Source organism: Peromyscus eremicus, chromosome 1, assembly GCF_949786415.1.
Source record: "Peromyscus eremicus chromosome 1, PerEre_H2_v1, whole genome shotgun sequence".
In the NCBI taxonomy this organism is placed as follows: domain Eukaryota; kingdom Metazoa; phylum Chordata; class Mammalia; order Rodentia; family Cricetidae; genus Peromyscus; species Peromyscus eremicus.
Genome location: NC_081416.1, coordinates 49,776,858 through 49,800,836, shown reverse-complemented (window position 1 = coordinate 49,800,836; position 23,979 = coordinate 49,776,858). Strand labels below are relative to the sequence as shown.

General features: G+C 41.0%; 1 protein-coding gene across 1 annotated transcript; it reads left to right on the top strand.

Moving 5' to 3' along the window:
• Window positions 1-5,579: 5,579 nt before the first annotated feature.
• On the top strand, window positions 5,580-12,368 carry Oosp3 (oocyte secreted protein family member 3). The gene is made up of 4 exons (XM_059280742.1): window positions 5,580-5,652; window positions 8,018-8,196; window positions 10,551-10,648; window positions 12,311-12,368. The coding sequence occupies exons 1-4, from the start codon at window positions 5,580-5,582 to the stop codon at window positions 12,366-12,368; spliced, it is 408 nt and encodes a 135-aa protein (XP_059136725.1).
• Window positions 12,369-23,979: the final 11,611 nt, after the last annotated feature.

Here is a 23,979-nt window from a genome sequence, read left to right as displayed (position 1 = left end):
GTGTGATACCTGCCCAATCATCAGCCCAAGTTCTCATAAAGAAAAGAAGCAGAAGGAGCCACCGCAGACCCAGGAAAGACTTCATTGCTCAGATTGGAGATCAAACCCCACAGAAGAACTGAGAGACAGAGAGTAAAAGGCCTTCTTATATGCTGGAATAGATGACCCTCAGTTGGGAGTAATTAACTAGTGCCTTTTACAGCACACATGTGCCACTAATACACCCTCAGTTCATCATTAAAATGTAACACTTTATTTACAATTTACTCTCAATCATGGCTGCTGAGAGATGAGACTTCTGCAGGTGGTCCAGAAAAAAATAGAAGGCTGACTTGCATTGGAATCTGTACCATTATGTATAGAGTGATTTTATACACTAAGGTATGCTTTGTTAAAACTCCCTGCCATCCCAAAATATCTGTGTCTCGTTATCTGAACACTACAGGAGTAACTGTATAAGAATACGATTGCCCTGTGTCACTCAGAGTGCAAAGACTCAACACCTTGAGACCTCCTATACTTCCACATCATCCCACCAATCCACCTCTGAGCAGTGGCCCTCAGATTCACCTGCAGGGTATTCTTTAATACATGATAACTGAATTACAGCCATTCTTTCTTTCTGATTCAGCAAGACTAACATTTCTAAGTTCCCAAACGACACCGATACTAATGCCCTCAGAATTGATGGGGCACAGGATTTGCCTTCAGAGCACGCTGTCTTGATACTCATGAGAAGGGCTTGTTTGCAAACTTAAATATATACATCACCTGAGTACCTTGTCACAAAACAGAAGCTACCGCAGAGGTGGGGGTCAGACCCAGAGATGCTGCAGTTGGGATAAACTCTCAAGTGATGCCAATGATTCTCTATGACTACACTTCGAGTAGCAAGGCCTGAAAGTAATTTACACGGAATTTAAATTCTTCTAAACAAAAGGCAACACTTCTTCAAAATGAGAAGTCGAAAATCTCACTATGAAAAAACAGCTTAAATGCATATTGAGAGCTGGGAATGTAGCTTAACGGTGGGAAACTTACCTGCCTTGTGTGGGCCTAGAAGTTGGATTCCCAGCACCCCAAAAACCCAGATTCAAGCTCACCCTGCTTTTCTAGATCATCAGTTACTTGAGTTCAGAACTACGTCCCATGATGATATAGCATGAAAGACAGAGCTACTGAAAGGCGAAGTGAGTAGAGGAATGTACTGGCTCATGACTGTATTCCCTGAAATGTATTATTGCACTAATGACCTGTCCTAATAGAGGGCTGGGGCTGTAACTGAATGGGTAGACCTCCTGCCTAGCACACACAAAACCCTTAGTTTGAACCTCAGCCCTTCGTAAATGAAGAGTGATTATGCATGGGCTACATGAGATGCTATCTCAAAACAAAATACACACACCAAAATAATTTTTTTTTTAAAATACAAGGTCACTATGCTATGAACTCCTTAAGGCTCTACATTCCATGTAGTTTCATCTCCAGGGCTTAGAAAATCTGTTGCAAAATGAGAGATTAAGATGTAACAATAGAAAAAAATGTAACTACTTACTTACTATGTAACAATTTCTTTTTTATATAATTTAAATTATTCTTTATTAATTTAGGTTTTTTCCTTTATTACAAAAAAGTGTCTTCAAATAGCCCTTCCACTACACAAAAAAGAACCTGGGGAAAGTACAGTTTTATATTTCTTTTTTTAAAATTAATTAATTAATTTTCCCCAGCCCTTTCCTTAAGGTTGGGGAGTTAGCTCAGTGGTGGAGCACTTGCCTAGAAATCTCAAGGTCTTGGGTTCAGTCTCCAGCACTGGAAAAAAATAACTTCTCAAATATTTTCACCCTACTTGTAGTCCAGCACATATTTCAACTTGAAGAGCTTTTGATACTTGCTGCCAAATTAATGAGCAAATCCCTCTCCTCCTGTAAATTACAGGGAGTGGCCCGTGTGTGTGTGTGCGCGTGTGCGTGTGCGTGTGTGTGTGTGTGTGTGTGTGTGTGTGTGTGTGTGAACAAACGTTCAGTATGGAATACAATGCCATCAACTACAGTCTCCGTGCTGTATGTTACATATCTAGGTTTCATCATCTTAGATAAGTGAGTGTTTGCACCCTGGGACCTATTTCTCTCCTTTTCTTATTACTGCTATTGTTTTCATTTCTTAATACAATAAAGATGTATTTAACCAATCTCTAATTTTCCTTCTGCTTAAATTTATATTACTTCTTAGTTTTTAAAAATTAGGGTATGAGGGCCTGGAGAGATGACTCAATAGTTAAGAGCACTAGTTGCTCTTCCAGAGGACCTGTGTTCAATTCTCAACCACATGGTGGCTCTCAACCATATTTAACTCCAAGAGACCCAACACTCTCTTGTGACTTCCACAGACACCAGCCACAAGCATAATATGCAGACATATATGCAGTATATATATATATATATATATATATATATATATATATATATATATATATATATATATATACACACACAATAATAAAATAGTATTTTTAAAATATATGTAGCTTTTGAAAAAAATCAGAGTATTTTTATTTTACTAAATGTACATGGTGTTAAACTGCCATTAAATGTTCATGTTTGTGCCCATAATTTAGCACTGCTCCCAGATTTCAGCAGAGAAGCTCTGTTTGCAGAAGGCAATGGTCAATGCAGAGAGTCACAGCTAATCAACGTGCTGAGAACAAGTGACTGTGGGGAGCTCAGCCCTGAACGGGCATCAATATCACCTTCTCCAGGGCTCAAGGAGCATCTCCTTAGAAATAACCCTGTAAGTACAGTCTTTCAGGGAACATCACATAAGAGGGGTTGAAAGAATGTAAGGACTGGGGGGGCAGGGAGGGGTGGCATGACACGGCTGTTGTACCCATGAGCTCACAGTTGGAGTGTCTACTCTCAGAGGAAAATGTACAACTGAAGACGGGGCCCTCCAACCTACCGTCATGGATGAAGGAGAAGCTCATCAAGTCCCACCATTTCCTGAGGAGCAATTAACGGTTGCTGGAGGAGGGGAAGCCATATCTTCAGGGATGTTGCCCGTGATAGTGTACCTCCCTCACACAAATAACCTACAGGCCCATACTCTGCAGGTGTCTCTAATAAAATGCAGTGGAACACACAGACACACCAATAATATAAAACTGACTAAATGAATCTGTGTCTACAGTGTATTTCTGCAGACACACATAGTACATATTTATACAGCATATATGTATCTGTACATACACATGGACACTTCATACACACATACATACCTTCTAGAAAACTCTAGAAAGTATTACAATATCTATCACTAAGGAACATATTAAGTAGGTCTTTAGGTTTATGGTTTTTTGTTATGTGGGTTTTTTTTGAAACAAGGTTTCTCTGTGTAACAGCCTTGGCTGTCATGGAACTGGCTTTGTAGACCAGGTTGGCCTTGAACTCAGAGATGCGCCTGCCTCTTCCTTCTGGAGTGCTGGGGTGAAAGGTGTGCGCCACCACGCCCAGCTTAGGTTTGTGTTTTTAACAAGTTTTGTACTTGCAATTTCTTTCATTTTATGGATTTTCTTTCTTTTTGGTTTGGTTTTGTTTGGGGTCAAGGGGTTGAGACAGTAGTCTCACTATGTAGTCTGGCTGGGGTGGAACTCATTATGTACATCAGGCTGACCTCAAACTCACAGTTTGCTTCTGCTTCCTGAGTTCTGGGTTTAAAGGTATGTGTCACTACACCTGGCTCATGGGATCTCTTAAAGTTAGATGGTTAACAGGACTCTGTGCCCTCTCTGCCTCAACATACTTAGCACTCAGATGTTAGGTTTGCTATACCTGGTTTAACTTTTAAGTTATTGTGAAAAATCAGTGATATTTTCAGACTATATCTGAAGTGGAAAAAAAACTGAACTGCATGAACTGCATAGTATAGGAGGTTTGAGATGGAAGTTGCATGTTTGAAATACAGTTTTATTCTAGGTATACACAAAATTTCTCTTTTATACCACAGTATCCTTTTCATTGTATTAAATTGTTTTTCAGATAAGTCATCAAGCACCTCTCTTTTTTTTTTTTTTTTTTTTTTTTTTGGTTTTTCGAGACAGGGTTTCTCTGTGTAGCTTTGCGCCTTTCCTGGAACTAACTCAGTAGCCCAGGCTGGCCTCGAACTCACAGAGATCCGCCTGGCTCTGCCTCCCGAGTGCTGGGATTAAAGGCATGCGCCACCACTGCCCGGCTAAGCACCTCTCTTAATAGACTTCCCAGGATACTTTCCACATGTACTTTTTATTGTTGGTTACATTAAAAATATGACACTAGCATCCTGAGCTTGTACAGTAAATACTAGTGTAAAAAAAAAAAAAAAAAAAGCAATGTTACTGGTGAAGTTAACAAACATCTTTCTTGACATACCTGGTCTGGTGGTCTGAATGAGAATGGCCCCCATAAGCTCATATGTTTGAATACTTGGTCACCAGTTGGTGGAACTGTTTAGGAAGGATTAAGAGGTATGGCCTTATTGGAGGAGGTATGGTCACTAGGGGCAGGCGCTGAGATTTAAAAAGACCATTCCGAGTTCTCTCTCTCTCTCTCTCTCTCTCTCTCTCTCTCTCTCTCCCTCTCTCTCTCCCTCTCTCTCTCCCTCTCTCTGCCTCATAGTTGTGTCCCAAGATGTGAGCTCTAAGCTACTGCTTCAGCATCATATCTGACTACCTGCTACCAAGTTCCCCATCATGATAGTCATGGGCTCTTTGCCTCTGAAACAATAAGCCTTAAATAAATGCTTTATTTCATAAGTTGCCTTGGTCATGGTGTTTTATCGCAGCAATAGAAAAGTAAGACATGTAGATTGTAGGAATTTTTGAAGCCTTCATGTTAAACAGACTCTGCAGGAAGTACACGCCACTCTCCCAGGCCATCCCATGGTGCCTGGAACATCAGTCCTCTGGTGTTCCAGAAAGTTTCAGTTACAAGGGAATAAGAAATTAAAGGCTTAGACATGTCCCTCTAGCAAGGGCACTAGGAAATCACTGAAGAGTGCTGGGTTCTCTCAAGGTTGGTTTAGGAATGGTCAAGATTGGGGTCTCCGACAGGCTCTCCTTCCTTGTTGTTAATGGTAAGTTCTGCTAAGGTCAGCTCCTAATCCCACCAAGGAATTAACTAATTAATGAATTAACATTTAATTAAGCTAAATATGTATCACAAACTTGGGGCAGATGACTTCAACCACGGATGACAAAGTACATCATTGTGTCAGAGTCGGTGGCATCCCTAAATCAACTCATAGAATACCAAAGACTAGCCAGCAATTGACCACATAGTCAAGCATTTTGAGGCCCTACACAGACAGTTCAAAAGCACCTCATAATGTGTGGCTGTATTTACTTAGCCAACACTCTATTTCTCTAGCCCATATGATAAAGAAAGACTCAGCAGTTGGAGTTGATGGTACTAAAGGGTTTTTTTTCTCCTCTCTGAATTGGTTCATTGAATACATCTGAGTATGGCCTCAGGCATAAAAACACTTCTGGCTTCCCAGTTCCTCTCACTACCTAATACCTGAGGAGGTCCCAGCCCTGGTCTAGCATAATGAAGACTTTTATTATATCAGGACTGCTGCTGCTGCTGCTCACATCGTGGAGGTGTTCTGGGCAAGAGCCAGGTATCAGAGTGGACCTTGACTGGTGATGTTTTCAAGGGGTAATTCCTCAATGACCATGAGTCATGGGGCTCTTGGTTTCGAGGGCTTTATTGTTCCATCTGAAAAGTTAACAACTTAATAATTCCCAGCCCTATATGTTATCTCTACCTGGGTTACCAGAACATTATAGTCCCAGCATACAGGTTGCAAACTTTGTCTTCCCTGTCCCGGTGAGGGAAGGTATTTGGACTCAAGTTGTTACTTTGGCTGAGGTCTCAGAGTTGGATTCCCGCCCCCTCCTCCCACTTCTTCCCACATAGACACTCTTCAACTTCCTACCAGGTCACCCTTGAGCCATCTGTTCTTCCTCAGCTTGTACCTTATCTGTCTTTTCAGTTTCCTACCTGCATTATTCAACTACACGTTCTTAACTAGCTTCCCTTACGTAATCATCTCTCTTAACCTCCCTACATCATTTTTTAGATGTTCTGAATAAAACTTTCTTAAACATTCCAGTGTTTCCCGATAGCCAACTCATGACACAAAGACTAGCCTTCAACATCCCATACAGACTGGTTCCAAGCTCCTCTCAGACCCCAGGAGGTCTAACGGTTTCCCAAACAACTGAGGAGCCTTGTTTCACCACTGGCATGGTATCACGTTCCCTAAGACAAAGTGGGACAGTACTCATTTAAAATATCTTTTAAGTCCTGCAGACCACCAGAGACTCAGCTGAAAGGAGGCAGAGGTTAACTTAGAAGTTTTTCATACGAACTGTTATAATGTCTCAGAAGGAAAGCTGATTGTGAGTAAATATAGGTACTAAGAATAATGTGTAGTATTTGGAGGACAAAAGGGAATCCCTGGAGGCAGCATAGTTACCAGGGGACCTTAGGAATAATATCATCATTGCTTACAGGAAGGTGGGCTGTTAGAGAGCAGGAAACACTCCCTATTCCTTGCCTTTAGATAAAACAAAAGGAGAGTTCTGCAAAATACCTATTGCAAACACGATAGTCCAAGCTGATGAACTATGTCCAAGATAAATGAAACATTTTTTAATTGGAAAAAATATAACTTGAACGTTAAAAGGTTAGACAGGGGAGTGGAGTTTTCTGAGATGGTGGGAAAGGACTGTAAGCAAGAGGATCCTTCTATCGACAAAGGGCAGCTGAGAACAATGAAAGACATGAGACTGGGGGCAATGAGCTCCTCCATGAGGCTGCCGAGGTTGCCCAAGGAAGGGACAGTGATGGAGCCCAGGGTACAGCCATGCAGAAGTAGATGGGAGATCAGTTTTGAAAGCAAAGTGAAAAGACTGCGTGGGAGACTATGGGAAGGAAGGGAAGTGGGAACTGGGACTAGATCCTAAGGCCTTTGGGCTTCAGTGGTGGGTGGGTGTGGTGCTGTTGACTGCAATTAGGAAACACCAATGGAGGTGAAGGAAAAACCGTGAGTTCCATATAGATCTTGTGCATGGGTGAGGAGGACTGCTTCAAATGGCCTCTGTATATCTGATGGGTAATTGGAGAGCTGATCCTAAAGCTTGGGAGAAGAATCCAGCAGACGCCTAATGGAACATTCTGGTCTCCAGGGTAATGCAGTGTAGTGGATCCAAAGAGCATAATGTTCAGTCCCAGCTCTTTATTCATTCTGGGACCTTGAACGACTCACATCTTCTTTCCATCTGAACTGTATGTCTGCTACTATTTGATACACCGCCATGGCCTGAAAATTAAAACCTGGCGGCCATGGAGATGGCTCAGTCAGTAAAGGGCTTTCCATGCAAGCATGAAGAGCTGAGCTCAGATCTCCAACACCCAGGGAAAGAGCTGTAATCCCAGTGCCGGGGAGGAAAGAGACAGATAGAGTGCCAGGGTTTGCGCCCAGCTACTCTAGCAGAGTTGGCAGGCTCCAGGTTCAGTGGGAAAACCTGTCTCAAAAAATAAGGGGGGTGGGGGAGCAGCTGATACAACATCTACTGATGGCCTCCATGTGTACATATACCAGCATGCAAGTATACCCACAGAGAGGGAGAGGGGGAGGGGGAGGGGGAGGGGGAGAGGGAGAGGGAGAGAGTTTAAGTTTCACAGAGACACCAAGGATTGGGGAACTTGGTGCCCAATATAGCACCTTGATAAAAGTGCACACCTCTGCTTCAATTCCAAATCACCACCACAGTTAATCTCAGGCAGAACTTCGGGGGGTTTGCAAGTTGATTCATTTGAGGGATGTCAATGGGAAGAAAATAGAAGTGGAGTCATATTATGAAGGAATCATCTTTGCCCACATCCCTAAGCTCTATTTGTTTTGGTTAACTTGGGTCTTCTTTCATGCCAATGTATTGAGGAGGAGCAGCTGACTGCCTTTTCTTCTCTTTCAACAGTATCAGTGGAATGCTCTTATCTTCAGCTCCGTGTTATAGCTAAAAGGACACTGTTTTATCCAGATGAACGTGTAGGCCCTGATGAACTGTTCCTAGGGACAGGCTGTGTGGTGATTCGTGTGCGACCAGATGAACTTGAGTTTAATTATCCTATCAATCTCTGTGGGATTGTTACACAGGTAAGAGAAGGAACCGTTTTACCTGGTGCCATCTGTAAAGTCTTTTCAAGTGTTGTTTCCTGTTCTTGTCTTAATACCTATGTAACATTAGTATTGCCAACCTAGTGCCTTAGCCTAAAAGAAACACGAGGAATGATTTTGTCATTTCTACTCATTCACCAGAGTTACAATGTATAAAATACTTGGCATTAATAAGAAAACTATAGACTTTTCTATCAAAATTAATTTTCTATTAACATGGCACACGTATTATTTTCACATGGCATTTTATACACCTAATCCGATATGATCAATTCTGCTTCTTCTTATATAGAGTGAGGAATTGAGGCATAAAAGCCAGCCATGTAACCAGACATTTGAAGTTCATATATAGCAGAGCAAGGGTCAGAGACAAGGCTTGTGGATGCCAAGTCTAAGCCTGCTGCTTTAGTTCTATGATGACTCTGGGATGAGCACTGAAATGAACAACAACAATAATAATAATAAAACCACACAAGATATCCCTAGTGAAGTATCCTATTGTAATTGCCTTACAGATCTGTCTCCATCACTAAACTTATTCCTGGAGGTAACCTGTGCTCCTCTTTTTTAGCGTGGTGCTCAGGGCCCAGGCCATGAGTAAACACAGAGGTGTAGTCTTTTGATTAAAACTTTCCCCCAGGAAGTTAAGAGGCAAGAATGATCTGGAGTGGTCCTGAACTAGAAGTAGACTTAATTTGTTCATGTCTAATTAATACATATGTATGTGTTATATGTGTGTATATATGATATATCATTGAAACCAATAGTACTTCAGCATCTACAAGAAAACCTGAAAGTACACTTTAGTGTAAGAAGTTTCGAACACATCCAAGGTAAATACAAAACATTCCATTTATCTTATCTTAATTTGCATTACTGTAGTCATCGACATAAGTATGTTCTTCTAAAAACCTAAACTTCATGTCATGGACATGGAATAACTTAAACAGATTGACATGAAGATCCTTCAATCTTCTCTGCCTTGTAGTATCATGCAATGATTGTCTATCTCAGTCTATTTCTCAAGCCTGTGCCTACCCAAAGCAAGATGCCAGACACTCAGATTAGTTCCCGTACACCCATCCAAAGAAATCCAAAGGCATTTTGGAATTTTTAGCCGGTAAAAGCAAGTGTCAAATATAGAGCCCTTCACAGAAGTCTAAAATCATAGTTATCAAGTGGGTAAGATCCTTCCAACAGGGAACATTGAGCAATTTGAGGAGACAATGTTAATGACTCCATCCTGAGAGAAGGGTACAACTGACATTTGGTGAAGAGCAGCAGGTGTTTAGCACATGCAGGCACAGGCCCCTCTACGCATAACAGAGAGATACCTAATCTAAAGTGCAAGTGTCACAGCTGAGAAACGCTGGTCAGAATATCCCTACACCCATCATCTCTCCTTACCCTTTGCTCTGGGCAGATCCTCTACCATTGATGCATCCTAAAGTCTGCCAATCATCATAAGACCATTTCATGGTTTTAATAGTGTCTGTCTGTCTGGCTTCTGGATTTGAAACTGAATAAAATAAATCTTTCAGACCTTGGGAACCACATGAATCATCAATCCTACTATTTATTTAATGAGTTACTGACTTTGGGACTTCTCTACATATCTAGTATGATCCCAAATGCATAAATAATAGAGGATCAAATTTTATAGAACTTGAAGCCAGTATTGTAAAACCATAGGATTTGTAACTTATTTATGAAATGTAAATGCATTTCATGCTCAGGAAATCTAATTGGTCAGTACAAATACATCTTGTTCTAGTTAACACTCTTCCTTCTGATGAGCTTTTAGAAACTTGGAAATCCAAAGTAAAAGCCAAATACTAAGATTGAAGTCAGAAGTATCAGAAAGAGTATCTCAGACTCCTTCAAATAGTTTATTCATCTTTTAAATCCTCATAGAGCAAGTTTCCATCTAAGTAAGAAAGAAATATTTGCTGGGCGGTGGTGGCACACATCTTTAATCCCAGCACTCAGGAGGCAGAGCCAGGCAGATCTCTGTGAGTTTGAGGCCAGCCTGGTCTACAGAATGAAATCCAGAACAAGCACCAAAACTACACAGAGAAACCCTGTCTTGAAAAACCAAAAAAAAGAAAAAAAAAAAAGAAAGAAATTGTTTGTCAAATGTGTTGCATTATTTTCTGTTTGTTGGGTGCTTCTGTATTGCAGAGAAAACTTTAAGCACATTAATTCAGCTGCATATCTTTATTTCTTGGGATGATAGAGTGGCAAATGATTTATCTTTCAATTTCTCATTTGAATATATTAAAATGTGTTGTGACAAACCATATGTATACTTCAAAGATCTCTCATCTCAACAGATAGTAGCTGATGGAACTATCTTTTATACCTGGCTCACCTATAAACCCAAGAAGTCATATTTTTCTGCTGAGCTTCAGCTGCAGTGTGTGGTTCCCAGGTCAGTACAAAACACACATTGGCTCCTTGATTAAATTCCAACAGCTCTTGGCTAGAATGTACCATTGCTTGTCCACAAACTTTGAAATTCGTGATTTCTTATGTAGCTGTGTGTCTACAGTATGTCAATCCATCTTAACCTCTAGCGCAGTCCCTACCAGAGGCGAAAATTTAGGCCAAGAAAGTGACACCAGTTACAAAGCCATAAATGGGTCTTGGCTGTTCATCCTATCTACTCTCCAAGATGAAAGACATCTTGCCAAGCCAAATGCATCACACCAATACTGGCACACAATACCTATGGAAATTTCTAAAGTACACAGATTGGCTTTGACCTTCTGAACAGTCCTTAAGACCCTAACTGGGTCTAATGGCAGTCATGTAAAACCAGCTTATATAATTTATAATCAAATAAAATCCTCAGGAGGCTGAGGAAGACAGACTGTAGGTTCAAGACCTGCCTAACACTACTCAGTGAGTTCAAGGCCAGCCATAAAAACTAGGTGAGACCATCTCAATACAAAAAGAGGGCTGAGGATAGAGCTCAGTGGTAGAGTACTTACCTAGCAATCAAAAGGCTTTGAGATGAATCCCCAGTACTGCAAGACAGGGGTGGAAGGATGGAGGGAGGGAGGGAGGGACAGAGGGAGAGAGAGAGAGAAAGGAGATTGAAACTTTAGGTTATTAGAAGATTAGAGTTCAGAAAGTGGAATGAAAAATTAATTCTACCTTCTAAGTTTGGAAACAATCAGTAGCAAATGACAGAAGATGAAGCTTTAAAAACAAAAACAGACAACTGGTTTAAACAGTAAGTTTATAATTCCAGAAGTAATTTGGAATTTAATAAGTCAAAAAAGATCAGAAAGTTTGATAAACATAGATTGTGTATGGCATCATCATTTTGGTAAGAATATGGCTCTATCCTTGCTAATGACAATAACCACTGAGCTCTGATGTGAGCCACTCACAGCATTTGTGAGCCTGGGGCACTTGAATCCTCACCATCAACTCTGTGTGTACAGCACGAATATCATGCCAATTTAGTGACAGAAAATTAGATACAAACACATTAAATGATCTTCCAGATTCATATAGTCAGAAAGTCCTAGATTTAAATTTGGCAAAATGATCTGAAAACATTGTTTTCTTAACTATGCTTTAGTGCACTGTGCTGGTTAGTGAGTTTGTGGAATTCATGTTCCAAGATGACTCACTGACATATTCTGAAATGATAGCAGTCAGGGGCTGGAGAGATGGCTCAGTGGCTAAGAACACTGACTGCTCTTCCAGAAGACCTGAATTTGGTTCTTAGCACCCACATCTATCAGTTCACAACAAATCCTTAGCTCCAGCTCCAGGAGGATCTGTCACCCTCTTACGAACTCTATGGGTAGTGTACTCATGTACACACATAAACACACACACACACACACACACACACACACACACACACACACACACATATATATATATTGTATGTATGTATATAATTTATAATCAAATAAAATCCTTAAATAAAAGTAATCAGACTTCATTAGCTCCTGGTAACCTGTTAGTTCAACTTGGAGAGATTTTAGGAACATCTTCCCTTCAGGCAATTACTCAAACACAGAATTTTCTGAAAGAGATTTTTCTTAACTGAGAATAATTTCTGTATCCATAGACTTATTAGCCCTAAATGGAGGATTTTAAGCAGGTCTGACGCTGTTGAACAAGAATAATGCAGCCATCTTAAAGCTATAAAAAGCTATAGCTTTTTAGTAGACTGTGAAATCTACTAGGTTTTGACATCAAGGCTGCCGATTCAACAAACTGTTGTGTTGAGGCTGGAACTAAACCCCAGGGATAGTGACCTTTGGGCCTCTGCACTGCTTTCTAATCCCTGTTTTTATTGTTTTGTTTTTCCTTTGGAAGCTCTTGTGCCATGAAAAGCCAAGAAATGCTCCTTCCTACTGCTCAATACTGGTTCCTGTTACAACTGAGATACTGCGATTTTTGTGGCTATGCCCACTTACTAGATAACTGGGTAAGGACTCCTACAAGGGTCAAAACTTAATATGCAAACATTCACAGTTTATGGTCAAAGCAAAAGTTATCCATTACATTGAGTATTTGTCTGGGGAAAGACCCTATACTTCTCTCAACCATGTACTCAGTAGAAATGAGTCATACATAGTCACTGTACAAATTGATGAAAGGCTACAGTAAGGTTCCAGTCTTACATCCTCTCCTCATCCTTGGGTGTCTCTCCTTGACAGTAATATTTTACCTTACAGTATTTGGAACCGAACATCTGAATCCAAAACCAATGTCTATAATGGGAGGAGGGATGGAAAAGTTCTGAACTTACCAATTTGGAACATTCTCTTCATGTCTTTTCATAAAAAGACCAAATGTCTTAAGCTGAAGGTGGATCTGAAAAGAAAAACATACGAGCAAAACATTTATGATTTACCACTGTGTTGTTGTCAAGTATATTCAAGGTCCCTTTGAGAGCTGTTTCCCTTTTCTGTAAGTCTTTAGAAAACTAGGTCTATGTGGCTTCCACTCGTAGAAGATGGATTGATTATGTACCATACTGCTCCTATTTTAGAGCCCTAAAGTTAGCTGGCTCCAGAACAGAGAGTGCTCAACTTCAAAACTATTCTGGAGCCTTGAGGGTCATGAGGCCCCACCCCTCCCAGAGGAACTATTTGCAGTTAATGATGGAGAGTCATTGTCTTCTGTGGTGAAGCTACTGGTGGGTTGCCCATGCTTCAGTAAATATCCCCCACCTGTGTTCATGCAGGTGAACTAAACCTAACTAAACCTCTCTCTCTGTCTCTCTCTCTGTCTCTCTCTCTCTCTCTCTGTCTCTCTCTCTGTCTCTCTCTCTGTCTCTCTCTGTCTCTCTCTCTCTCTCTCTCTCTCTCTCTCTCTCTCTCTCTCTCTCTCTCTCTCTCTCTGTGTGTGTGTGTGTGTGTGTGTGTGTGTGTCTGTCTGTCTGTCTGTCTGTCTATTTGTCTGACACAGATAGAGACAGAGAGAGAGAGAGAGAGAGAGAGAGAGAAACATACAACATTCCAATAATTTTTTTCAGAGACATGCAAATAGCAGGGAGACTCATGCAGAAAAGGGCATGGTTCCATAGGACTAAAAAGGGATGAGAGAGATTAATGAGTAAAAAGAACAAAATACATTATGTAAATGCATATATTTGTCAAAGAATAATATTTTTTATTAAAAGTTTTTTTTCACATAGTATATCCTGATATGTTTTCCCCTCCCTCTACTCCTCCCAGTTCCTCCCCACCACCCCTCACACCTGGATCCACCATCTTTCTGTCTCCCATTAGAAAACAAAAAGGCTTCTAAAGAATAATAAAATAAAATAAAAAACAAACACATCAGAATAGGACAAAACAAACTTAAGGAAAAGAGCCCAAGAAAAGGCACAAAAAAACAGATACAGAGACCAACTAGTTGACACACTCAGGAATCCCATAAGAACATAAAACTGGAAGCCATAATATATACTCAAAGGTCCTGTAGGACAAAGAGAGATGAGGGGAATAAAAATTAAAAAATAAAAAAGGATAAAATTTTAAAAAGAAAGAGAGTGCCCTGACACAACATTATATGTCAGGAACCTCCAAGGATGCAGTTGAGTTCATTTTCTGTTGCCTATCTACTTCTGGGCATGCAGCCTACCCTTAGGAGTAATTTGTTTCCCCAGCCAGACTCCATTGGAGAAAACTAAATTTTCATTTCCAAGTGGTTATTGGTTGGAGTTAGCTTCTATGTTAAGGATAGGGACATGTGTCCAATTCTTTTCAGATCTAAGACCCCATCAAGTGCAGACTAATAGGGGCCCTGTGAATGCTGCCTCAGTCTCTATGAATTCATATGTATGCCAATCTTGTGTTTAAAGAGCTTTGTTTCCTTGGTGTCCTGCATACCCTCTGGTTCTTATATTCTTTGCACCTCCTGTTCCTCTGGGCTCTCTGAGCCCTGAAGGGAGGGATTAAATGACGACATTTCCTTTAGGATCAGTGTCCCCTCTGCATACTGTCTGTGGGTCTCTATATTTGTTCCCATCTGATGCAGGGAGAAGCTTCTCTCATAATTGCTGAGCAAGGCACTGATCTTTGGGTATGGCAGAATGTTACTAGGAGTCATTTATTGCTAGATTCCTTTAGCAGAACAGTAGTATTTGACTTAACCCTTGGTCCATGGGCTATCTACTCTCAGGTTTTTTGGTCATGGTTTTGGTGGGTATGGGTTCAATCTGTAGGAGGAGGCCTTAAGTAAAATCAGATATTGGCAGATGACTCCCACAAGCTTTGTGCCAACATTGGACTAGCATATCTTGCAGACAGGATACAATTGTAGATAGGTTGGTGTTTATGTTTCTTCTTTTGTAGTGTGCAGGCTACCTTCCAGGACCAAGGACACTATCCCATAAGGGTGAAGGCTCTAGGTAGGCATCAGCTTAACTTCTCTGTGTTCAGTGAGTTGCAGAAGTATTGTCTTCAGCAATAGGGCAGTGATATCAGTGTGTGGAGAATAACCAATGGCCTTGGCAACAACCTAGATTGTTGGGAGTTCCCATGAGGCCCTTTTGTCCAACAACTCAATTAGCTGTTACCCATTCCCAGTACTGGAAGCTTCATTTGGTGCAAGAGGTGTCCATTTAGGGCTCTGTCTCCCCTGTCATTTGGTGATTTCATTTAGATCACCTTCACATATACACATATTTTAGGAAGTTTCTACTGTACAGCCCTTAATTTTAGCTGTCTCTTCCTGTGTTCCCTCTCTCATCCTGCTCCTCACTTGATCCTCCCATTCCAGTCGTTCATCCTTGTCCATCATATCTATTCTATTTCCCTTTCCTAAGGAGATCTCTTTGCTCCTCTAGTCCCTTACTTTATACCTATCCTCCATAGTGGATTCTATAGATTGTAGTTTGTTTACAATTGAATTAACAGCTAGTATCCACATACAAGCAAATACATAGTACCTCACTCAGGATGATATGATTTTTTTTTTCTAGTTCCATTCACTGACCTGTGAATTTCATGATTTCATTTTTCAATGGCTGAGTAATGTTCCACTGTGCAAATGTATCATGTTTTCTTTATTCGTTCTTCTGTTGAGGGACATCTTGGCTATTTCCAATTTCTGGCTATTGTGAATACAGCAGCAATGAACACAGCTGAGCAAGTGACTCTGTGGTAAGATGAAGCATCCTTTGGTATAGCTGAATCTTGAGGTAGATCTACTCTCCTCTTCTGAGGAACCACCACACTGATTTCCATAGTGGCCATATCAGTTTGCACTCCCAACAACAGTGGATGAGTGTTCCCCTTACTCCACATTCTCACTAGCATGAACTGTTGCTTGTTTTATTGATCTTAGCCATTCTGAAAGGTGTAAGATGGAATCTCAAACTAGATTTTATTTGCATTTCCCTGATGGTTAAGGATGTTAAACATTTCTTTAAGAAATTCTCAGCCATTTGAGTTTCCTCACTTGAGAATTCTCTGTTTAGATCAGTACCCCATTTTTAATTGGATTTATTAGTTTTCTTCATATCTACTTTGAGTTCTTTATATATTTTGGATATTAGTCCTCCATCAGATGTATAGTTTATAGCCATTCTGTAGGCTGCCAATTTGTCAGAATGCCAGTACCCTTTACCATGCAGAAGTGTCTCAGTTTCATGAGGTCCCATTGATTAATTGTTGATCTTAGTGCCTGTGCTAATAGTGTTCTGTTCAGAAAGTTTTCTTGTGTCTATGAGAACAAAGCTCTTGCCCATGTTCTCTTCTGTCAGGTTCAGTGTATCTGGTTTTATGTTGAGGTCTTTGATCTATTTGGGGTTGTTTTGTGCAGAATGATAAGCATGAATCTATTTGCATTCTTCTACATGCAGACATCCAGTTTGACCAGCACCATTTGTTTAAAATGTATTTTTTCCAATGTGTATTTCTGGCTTCTTTATCTGGGAAGAGTTGTGTTGGAATTTTGATAGAGATTGCAGATTACATTAAATCTGTAGATTGCTTCTGGTAAAATGGCCATTTTTACCATTGAAAACTTCAACTCAAAGCAGTTAGCCACACCCAAGAAACAACAAGGAATAAATAATCCCAGAGCAGAAAAAAAAAAAACCAAAACACATAGCACAACAACAAAATAATAGGAATCAACAACAAGTACCGCTCATTGATAACTCTTAACATCAATGGTCTCAATGCCCCATCTGCGGTGGCTGTGTGTTGCTTGGTAGGGAATTCTAGGATCCTGCTAGGTACAGCCATTGGGTGTCCCAAAAAGAATGCATTTCTAAGTACTGGGAGCTGACACTTAGAATGGGAATGGGAAGAGGCAGAGGGCTGAGGGTGTCCACAGGAGGAATGAAAGCAGAATACTCCACTAGTATCTGCCTACTTCCCCCTGGAAATGGTGGTAGAGAGTGAGGAGAGGCCACAGCAGGTGGTCTGCTACCAGGCTGAGGATGAGACTAGAGGATTGGACTTGGAGGAGAGGAGGGAGAGTAAAGATCTCTAGCTCACCTACCTGCTTAGCTGACCTATTTGCTTATCTGGCAAGCTTGGCTGATAGATTCCCAGGGAATGCCTGATGGTGTTGAGGGCTGGGATAATGGGATGAGTGGGGAGAAAGGCTGGAGGAGATCTGTGTGAATCACTGGAGATGGGGGCAGGGAGGGAGGAGAAGCCACAACAATAGGTCTGTTGCAGAGGTAGGGGTGAGACTGGGAGACAGGATTTGGAGGAGAGAAGGGAGATGTGAAGATCTGCTGTTAGCCTACCTCCATTTGAAATTTTTATTTTTATATATTTTGGTTTTTTATTATTTTAAACAATTTTTAAATGTAAATATATTTTGATCATGTATTTCCCCCTCCCCCAAGTCTTTGGTCACAATCACCAACATATAAGTTTGTTGTGTAAAGAATTTTTAGAGCCGGCGGTGGTGGCGCACGCCTTTAATCCCAGCACTCGGGAGACAGAGCCAGGCAGATGTTTGTGAGTTTGGGGCCAGCCTGAGCTACAGAGCGAGATCCAGGAAAGGCGCAAAGCTACACAGAGAAACCCTGTCTCGAAAAACAAAAAAAAGAAAAAAAGAAAAAAAAAAGAATTTTTAGAACAGTGATTGAGATATATTGAGGAATCAATATTGCTATTTTTGGGCTGGAGAGGTGGCTCGGAGGTTAAGAGCACCAACTGCTCTTCCAGAGGTCCTGAGTTCAATTCCCAGCACCCACATGGTGACTCACAACCATCTGTAATGAGATCTGGCACCCTCTTCTGTGTATATAATAGATAAATAAATCTTTAAAAAAAATTTAAAATAAAAAAATAAGATAAAAATGACCTAATAATGAAAGAAAGATTCTTGAGCCTTTGTATCTCAATATAGTAAATATCAGTTGCTGAACTTTTTTTTTCCACAGTCAACACCCTTTTATGGAATGAGGAATTATACCCTTCAAAGACCTATTCATCCATCCTTTCACAGTTGACTCACCATGGCAACATTAAGTTTAAGAATATGACATGGCTTTTGATATTTATATACTTGCATGTTTTAATTTTATTTTAATATATGATAACCCTTTGTGATACCTTTGAAAATAATATATCAGTGTTTTTAAGCTTTAATGTAACCACAATCTACAAATAAAACATTTTATTGTGTGTGGTATGCCTCTAAATCAAGCTAATTGAGTTTTTATATTTTAGGATAAATTAGGAGGAAAATGGGAACAGGGCTAAGTAATTGCCAATCTTGTTTTCAATACCTTCTTTTTAATACTTGACTATTGAAAACTAGTCCCTATTCTATGCAGTAATATGGCCTATGAGCTTGCTTGGAAGAGAGTCAATGGAGACTGAAACCCACTAGAATCAGAGAACTCAGATGTGTGAACAGAACATCTATTAAGATCCTCCCCCACAGCTAGCCATTGGTTGTATACACTTTTAATCCCAAAGGCAGGCAGATCTTTGAGTTCAAGGCCAGCCTGGTCTAAAGAGCAAGTTCCAGGACAGCCAGAGCTGTAGCTAGAGTTTTTCTGCCTGGCTCACAGTCAGGACAAATCTCTGTCAACTGCCAGTCCCACGGCCGCTCAGACTCAACCAAGTAAACACAGAGACTTGTATTGCTTACAAACTGTATGGCCGTGCCAGGCTTCTTGCTAACTGTTCTTATATATTAAATTAATCCATTTCTATAAATTTATACCTTGCCACATGGCTCGTGGCTTACCGGCATCTTCACATGCTGCTTATGGCGGCGGCTGGCAGTGACTCCCTCCGCCTTCCTGTTTTCTCTGTTCTCCTCTCTGTTAGTCCCGCCTATACTTCCTGCCTGGCCACTGGCCAATCAGTGTTTTATTTATTGACCAATCAGAGCAATTTGACATACAGACCATCCCACAGCACAGAGCTACACAGAGAAACCCTGTCTCAAAAAACAAACACAAAAAACAACAAAGAAATCCTTCCCCAGGGGCTCGACAAATGGATCAGTAGATAAGGAACTTGCAGTGCCAAACATGTCTTTCTAGACATGACAGGGATGTTACCCCCATGAAATACCAAAAAATATAGTGGTGTAATAAAACCTACATAATGATCACACCACATGTCAACACAGGTAGGGGAAATCTCACAAGGCTCCAATCCCTAGATGAAGAGCTGTAGACAACCAGTTTCCTACAGGGACAAGACCCTGATTGGTTGTCCAACCCCAAGTGAGAAGGGCATGAGGGAAAAGATATGTCCTTCAGAGATCCCAACTGACACATCTCCCCTGATAGCTGTACCTCCTTAGTCTTCATCCAAATTAGGATTCCATCAATGGCTCAATCTATTGATGAAATCACAGCCCATGCTAACCAATTACTTCCAAGGAGCCTCAACAAATAGCAACCAAGTCTTTAATACACTTGTTATCATGAGACATTTCAGATTCACATAACTAACTCATGTTAAGTCTCCTTGGCATGAGCATAGGTTCAAATCAATAGCAAAATCAGCATTTTGGATGACCCATTTTGTAGAGAGCATGAAGTCTTTGAGTTTACAGATAGCACCAGGGAAGCCAGAAATGTTAAATTTGTAGGGTTTTGTCTTCAACAGAGATTTATACCTGTTTCTACCCAGGAAGCTGGAGTTGGATGTAGTTAATAACCTGGTGATCTTTTGATGTCTGTGGAGCCAGATCTATACTGAATCCCCCATACTATTATGTTCATCCCAAACTCTTAAGCTTTGTTTCTTTGTTTATTTAGATTTGTATCTAAATAACTGCAATAAGAAAGCATATAAATTACTATTTTTAGCTAGTTTTCAGTGCAGTTATTCTCATTCAAGCTTACAGAGATTATATATAGTTAATACAACTGAAAAGGTTAAATCAGATCTTATGATCCCAGTATCTTATTTTTAGTGTGTGTGTGTGTGTGTGTGTGTGTGTGTGTGTGTGTGTGTGTGTGTGTGTTGCCTATATATGTGTATGTGGGCATGCTTGGGAGTGTCTGAGGAGGCCAGAAGAAGCTTTTAGTTCCCCTGAAGCTGGAATGATGGGGTTGTGAGCCACCCAATTTGTGTGGTGGGAACTAAACTCTAGTCCTCTGAAAGAACAGCATGAGCTCTTAACTGAGGAGCATTGTCTCCACTCCCATTTAATCCTTTCTCTGGGTTGCTAAGTTTGGCTTGAGAATATGCTGCTGAAATTTGTATGTGTTTGTATTCATAATGTGAATTGGGATATAGTTTCTTTTTGTGATGTCTTCATTTTTGTTTTAGAATTCTCTATTCAAATGGCACTGAACTCAAATCCTGAGCCCTACCCACTGGCAGTCATCTATGTGTATGGGACCCTGGTCTCAATGATGGCCAGTGGTGCTCAGATGTGCTATCTGGAGTCTCCAACATTTGCACAGGAAGCCCCTTGTAATGACACTCTAAGTGGGGGAGGCTAAAAGGCATGATGTGTCTATTGAACATAAGCATGGAAGGGAAGAGGTGAATTTTCACTGCACTGCCCTGCACTGTCCTGGTGAAGAGCTCAAATTCTAAGCTAAAGTCTACTGTTTAGCTCATTATCAAAGCTAGTTTGTCAAAATAGGAGGGTAGAGTGTGCCCTTTCTTTAACAGTTTCTTCAGTTAGTTTTTAACTTTTATGTAGATAGGTCCTATAAATGTCTCCATTGTAGCTTAGCTCCAGATCCCAAGCCTTTAGGGAACTGGGTTTTACCAGATATCTTGATGCTTGGATTACTCCTGAATACTCACCTTCAGTAAGTCAAGCAAAAATCAGAATCCCATACATTTACATAGAAGCATGAAGAGAGATGAAACAAAAGAGTGTGAATTGACTGGGTGGTGGTGGTACACACCTTTAATCCTAGCACTAGGGAGACAGACACAGGCAGATCTCTGTGAGTTCGAGGCCAGCATGGTCTACAGAGCTAGTACTAGGACAGGTTCCTAAGCTGAAGAGAAACCCTGTCTCGGAAAAACCAAAAAAAAAAAAAAAAAAGAGTGTGGATTGTCTTAATTGTAAGGAAATGGAAATGCTAGGTGGATGACCACACCATACTTAATGCTGGGCCACTTGAACTAGACTTTGTGCTTAAATCAACTTTCTCCTAGGCCAAGCCACTTCAAATATTTATTTTTTCATGCTTATTACTGTAAAACTTTTAATATTTCTCCAATGAGATTATCTATCAGTTTTTGTTACTAATTGTCATTTGGCTTAATGGTCTCGGGTTTTTTTCAGCAAATATTTGGCAAACTTTTAGATCACAGACTTTTTGCATTGTGTAATAGAAACACAGTAGTGACCGTGAAAGACACACCTGCCTTGAGTCTGGCAGGGAGACAAATGCTAAACTCAGTTAAGAAACAATTCTGCAAATATTTAATTGCCATTCTCGTATGTGCTGTGAAGGAAGAAAGCACTGAGTGTCAACAGAGTGGTCAAAACCCAGGTCTTAGAGTTGAGAAAGAACGTCGTGGCCCCGAAGAAGCGGTGTTTGCACAGCTGGGTGAGCTGGCCGTTTGACAAAGCAGAAAGCAATGGCAGCTGAGAGCATGTGGGCAAAGGCCTACGGGAGGCACTTGGAACAGGGGAGGGCTCTGCAAACTGTGGTTTGAGCACAATGTACCAGCCAGTAGAGTGTCAGAAAGAGTCTGGAAGGTAAATACATCTAGAGATCATATTTAAAGTCTTGACTTTTATCCAAAGTGAGTTGAGCACGAATGAGGGTATTTAAAATTTTTTAAACAGAGTAGGTCAGTTCGGGCTGTCTCTCGACCATTGCCAGCAGTCTGTTGTGGGGGTATCTTTGTGGATTTCTGTGGGCCTCTCTAGCACTTTGCTTCTTCCTATTCTCATGTGGTCTTCATTTACCATGGTCTCCTATTCCTTGTTCTCCCTCTCTGTTGTTGATCCAGCTGGGATCTCCCGCTCCCCCAAGCTCTCTTTCCCTCCACCCTCGCCCTTCATTACCCCCACTCATGTCCAAGCTGTTCATGATCTCTCCCATTTCTCCATCACTGGGCTATCCCCATGTCTTTCTTGGGGTCCTGTTTTCCAGGTAGCCTCCTTGGTGATGTGAGTAGCAGTCCAGTCATCCTTGTTCCACATCTAGTATCCTCCTATGAGTGAGTACATCTGGTGATGGGATGGCCAAACATCCTAATTGTCGTGCTAGAAACCCCATCCAACTACTGAGGGATCTGGATGCAGAGATCCATGGCTAGGCCCTGGGTGGAGTCCAATTATCGAGAATGAGGAGGGTTTATATGAGCGAGAATTGTTGAGACCAAGGTTGGATAAAGCACAGGGACAAATAGCCAAACGAATGGAAACACATGAACTATGAACCAATGGCTGAGGGGTCACCAACTGGATCAGGCCCTCTGAATGGGTGAGACAGTTGATTGGCTTGATCTGTTTGGGAGGCATCCAAGCAGTAGGACCGGGTCCTGTGCTCATTGCATGAGTTGGCTGTTTGTAACCTGGGGCCTATGCAGAGTTGCTTGGGAGGAGGGGACTGGACCTACCTGGACTGAGTCTACCAGGTTGATCTCAGTCCTCGGGGGAGGCTTTTCCCTGGAGGAGGTGGGAATGGGGGGTGGGCTGGAGGGAAGGTGAGGGGGGCCGGAGGGGGGAGAACAAGGGAATCCGTGGCTGATATGTAGAACTGAATTGTATTGCAAAATAAAAATCAAAAAATTTTTTAAAAAAATTTTAAACAGTGCAGTTGAACAAAACATTCAAAATTCTTATTTTCACAGATTACACAAGTTAAAGGATGTAGGTGCAAACTGTGTTCCCTGATCATTTATGTTATTTCAATATGGTCCTGTTTTAAAATACTCCTGTAGGGCTAGGGTAAAGAATGACTCAGAGAGGGACACCGGTAAATGCTCAGACACAGATTTCAAAGTAGTCGGTGTTGAAGCAAACTGTGGTGATGTCAACCTGAGATGAACTAGTAAGGGAGTAAAGCAAGAGACTGTTCCAGAAGGGAGACCCTGGCGACTATTAGGTAGCTGGCTACAGGAGGAAAAGACAGTGTCCACCAATATAATCACCAGACTCCAGGCAAAGACAACAGTTAGCAGCTCTTAGTGAGATAAAAAATGGCTGTTAATTTCTTACTATTTACTGTGTACCAGGTACTATTCTGAGCATCCTCTATGTAGGAACTCATTTAATCTTCATAAAACCCCCAAGAGTTAAAAGTACTGTTAACTTTTACATTTTACTGTTAAGAAGACCAAGACTCAAAGAAGTTAAGAGACTTATCTGTGGTCACATGCATATTAAATTGGCAAAGATGGAAGCATGGATTTAAAAGGCTAATTTTCAATAAAGTCAATGAATGTAAAATGGAAGCTAAGAAATACCAAGACAAGATAAATACAGACTTTTTAGACTCTGGTCTTCTTAAAAGTGATGATCCTTTTTCAATAAGTCCTCACTTAGGTATGGGACTTCATGAGCCCTTCCCTTCTATATGCTGGGATTTGGACCGGCTTGGTCCTGTGCATGCAGTCATGATTGCTAGGAGTCCATTTGGGAAGTGGCCCCATCAGTTTGACCAACACTGTTTCGATGCTAGATATCCACTACCTCTAGTTCTTACAATCTTTCCACCCATCTTCCACACTTATCTCTGATTCTCGGGAGAGGGGTGGGATGTAGGTGTCCCATTGAGAGCACAGCACTCCATGGTCTCCTCTTCTCTGCACATTCATTTCACAGTCCTTCTGACTCTTCTTCCATGTTTTCTGAGACATAGAG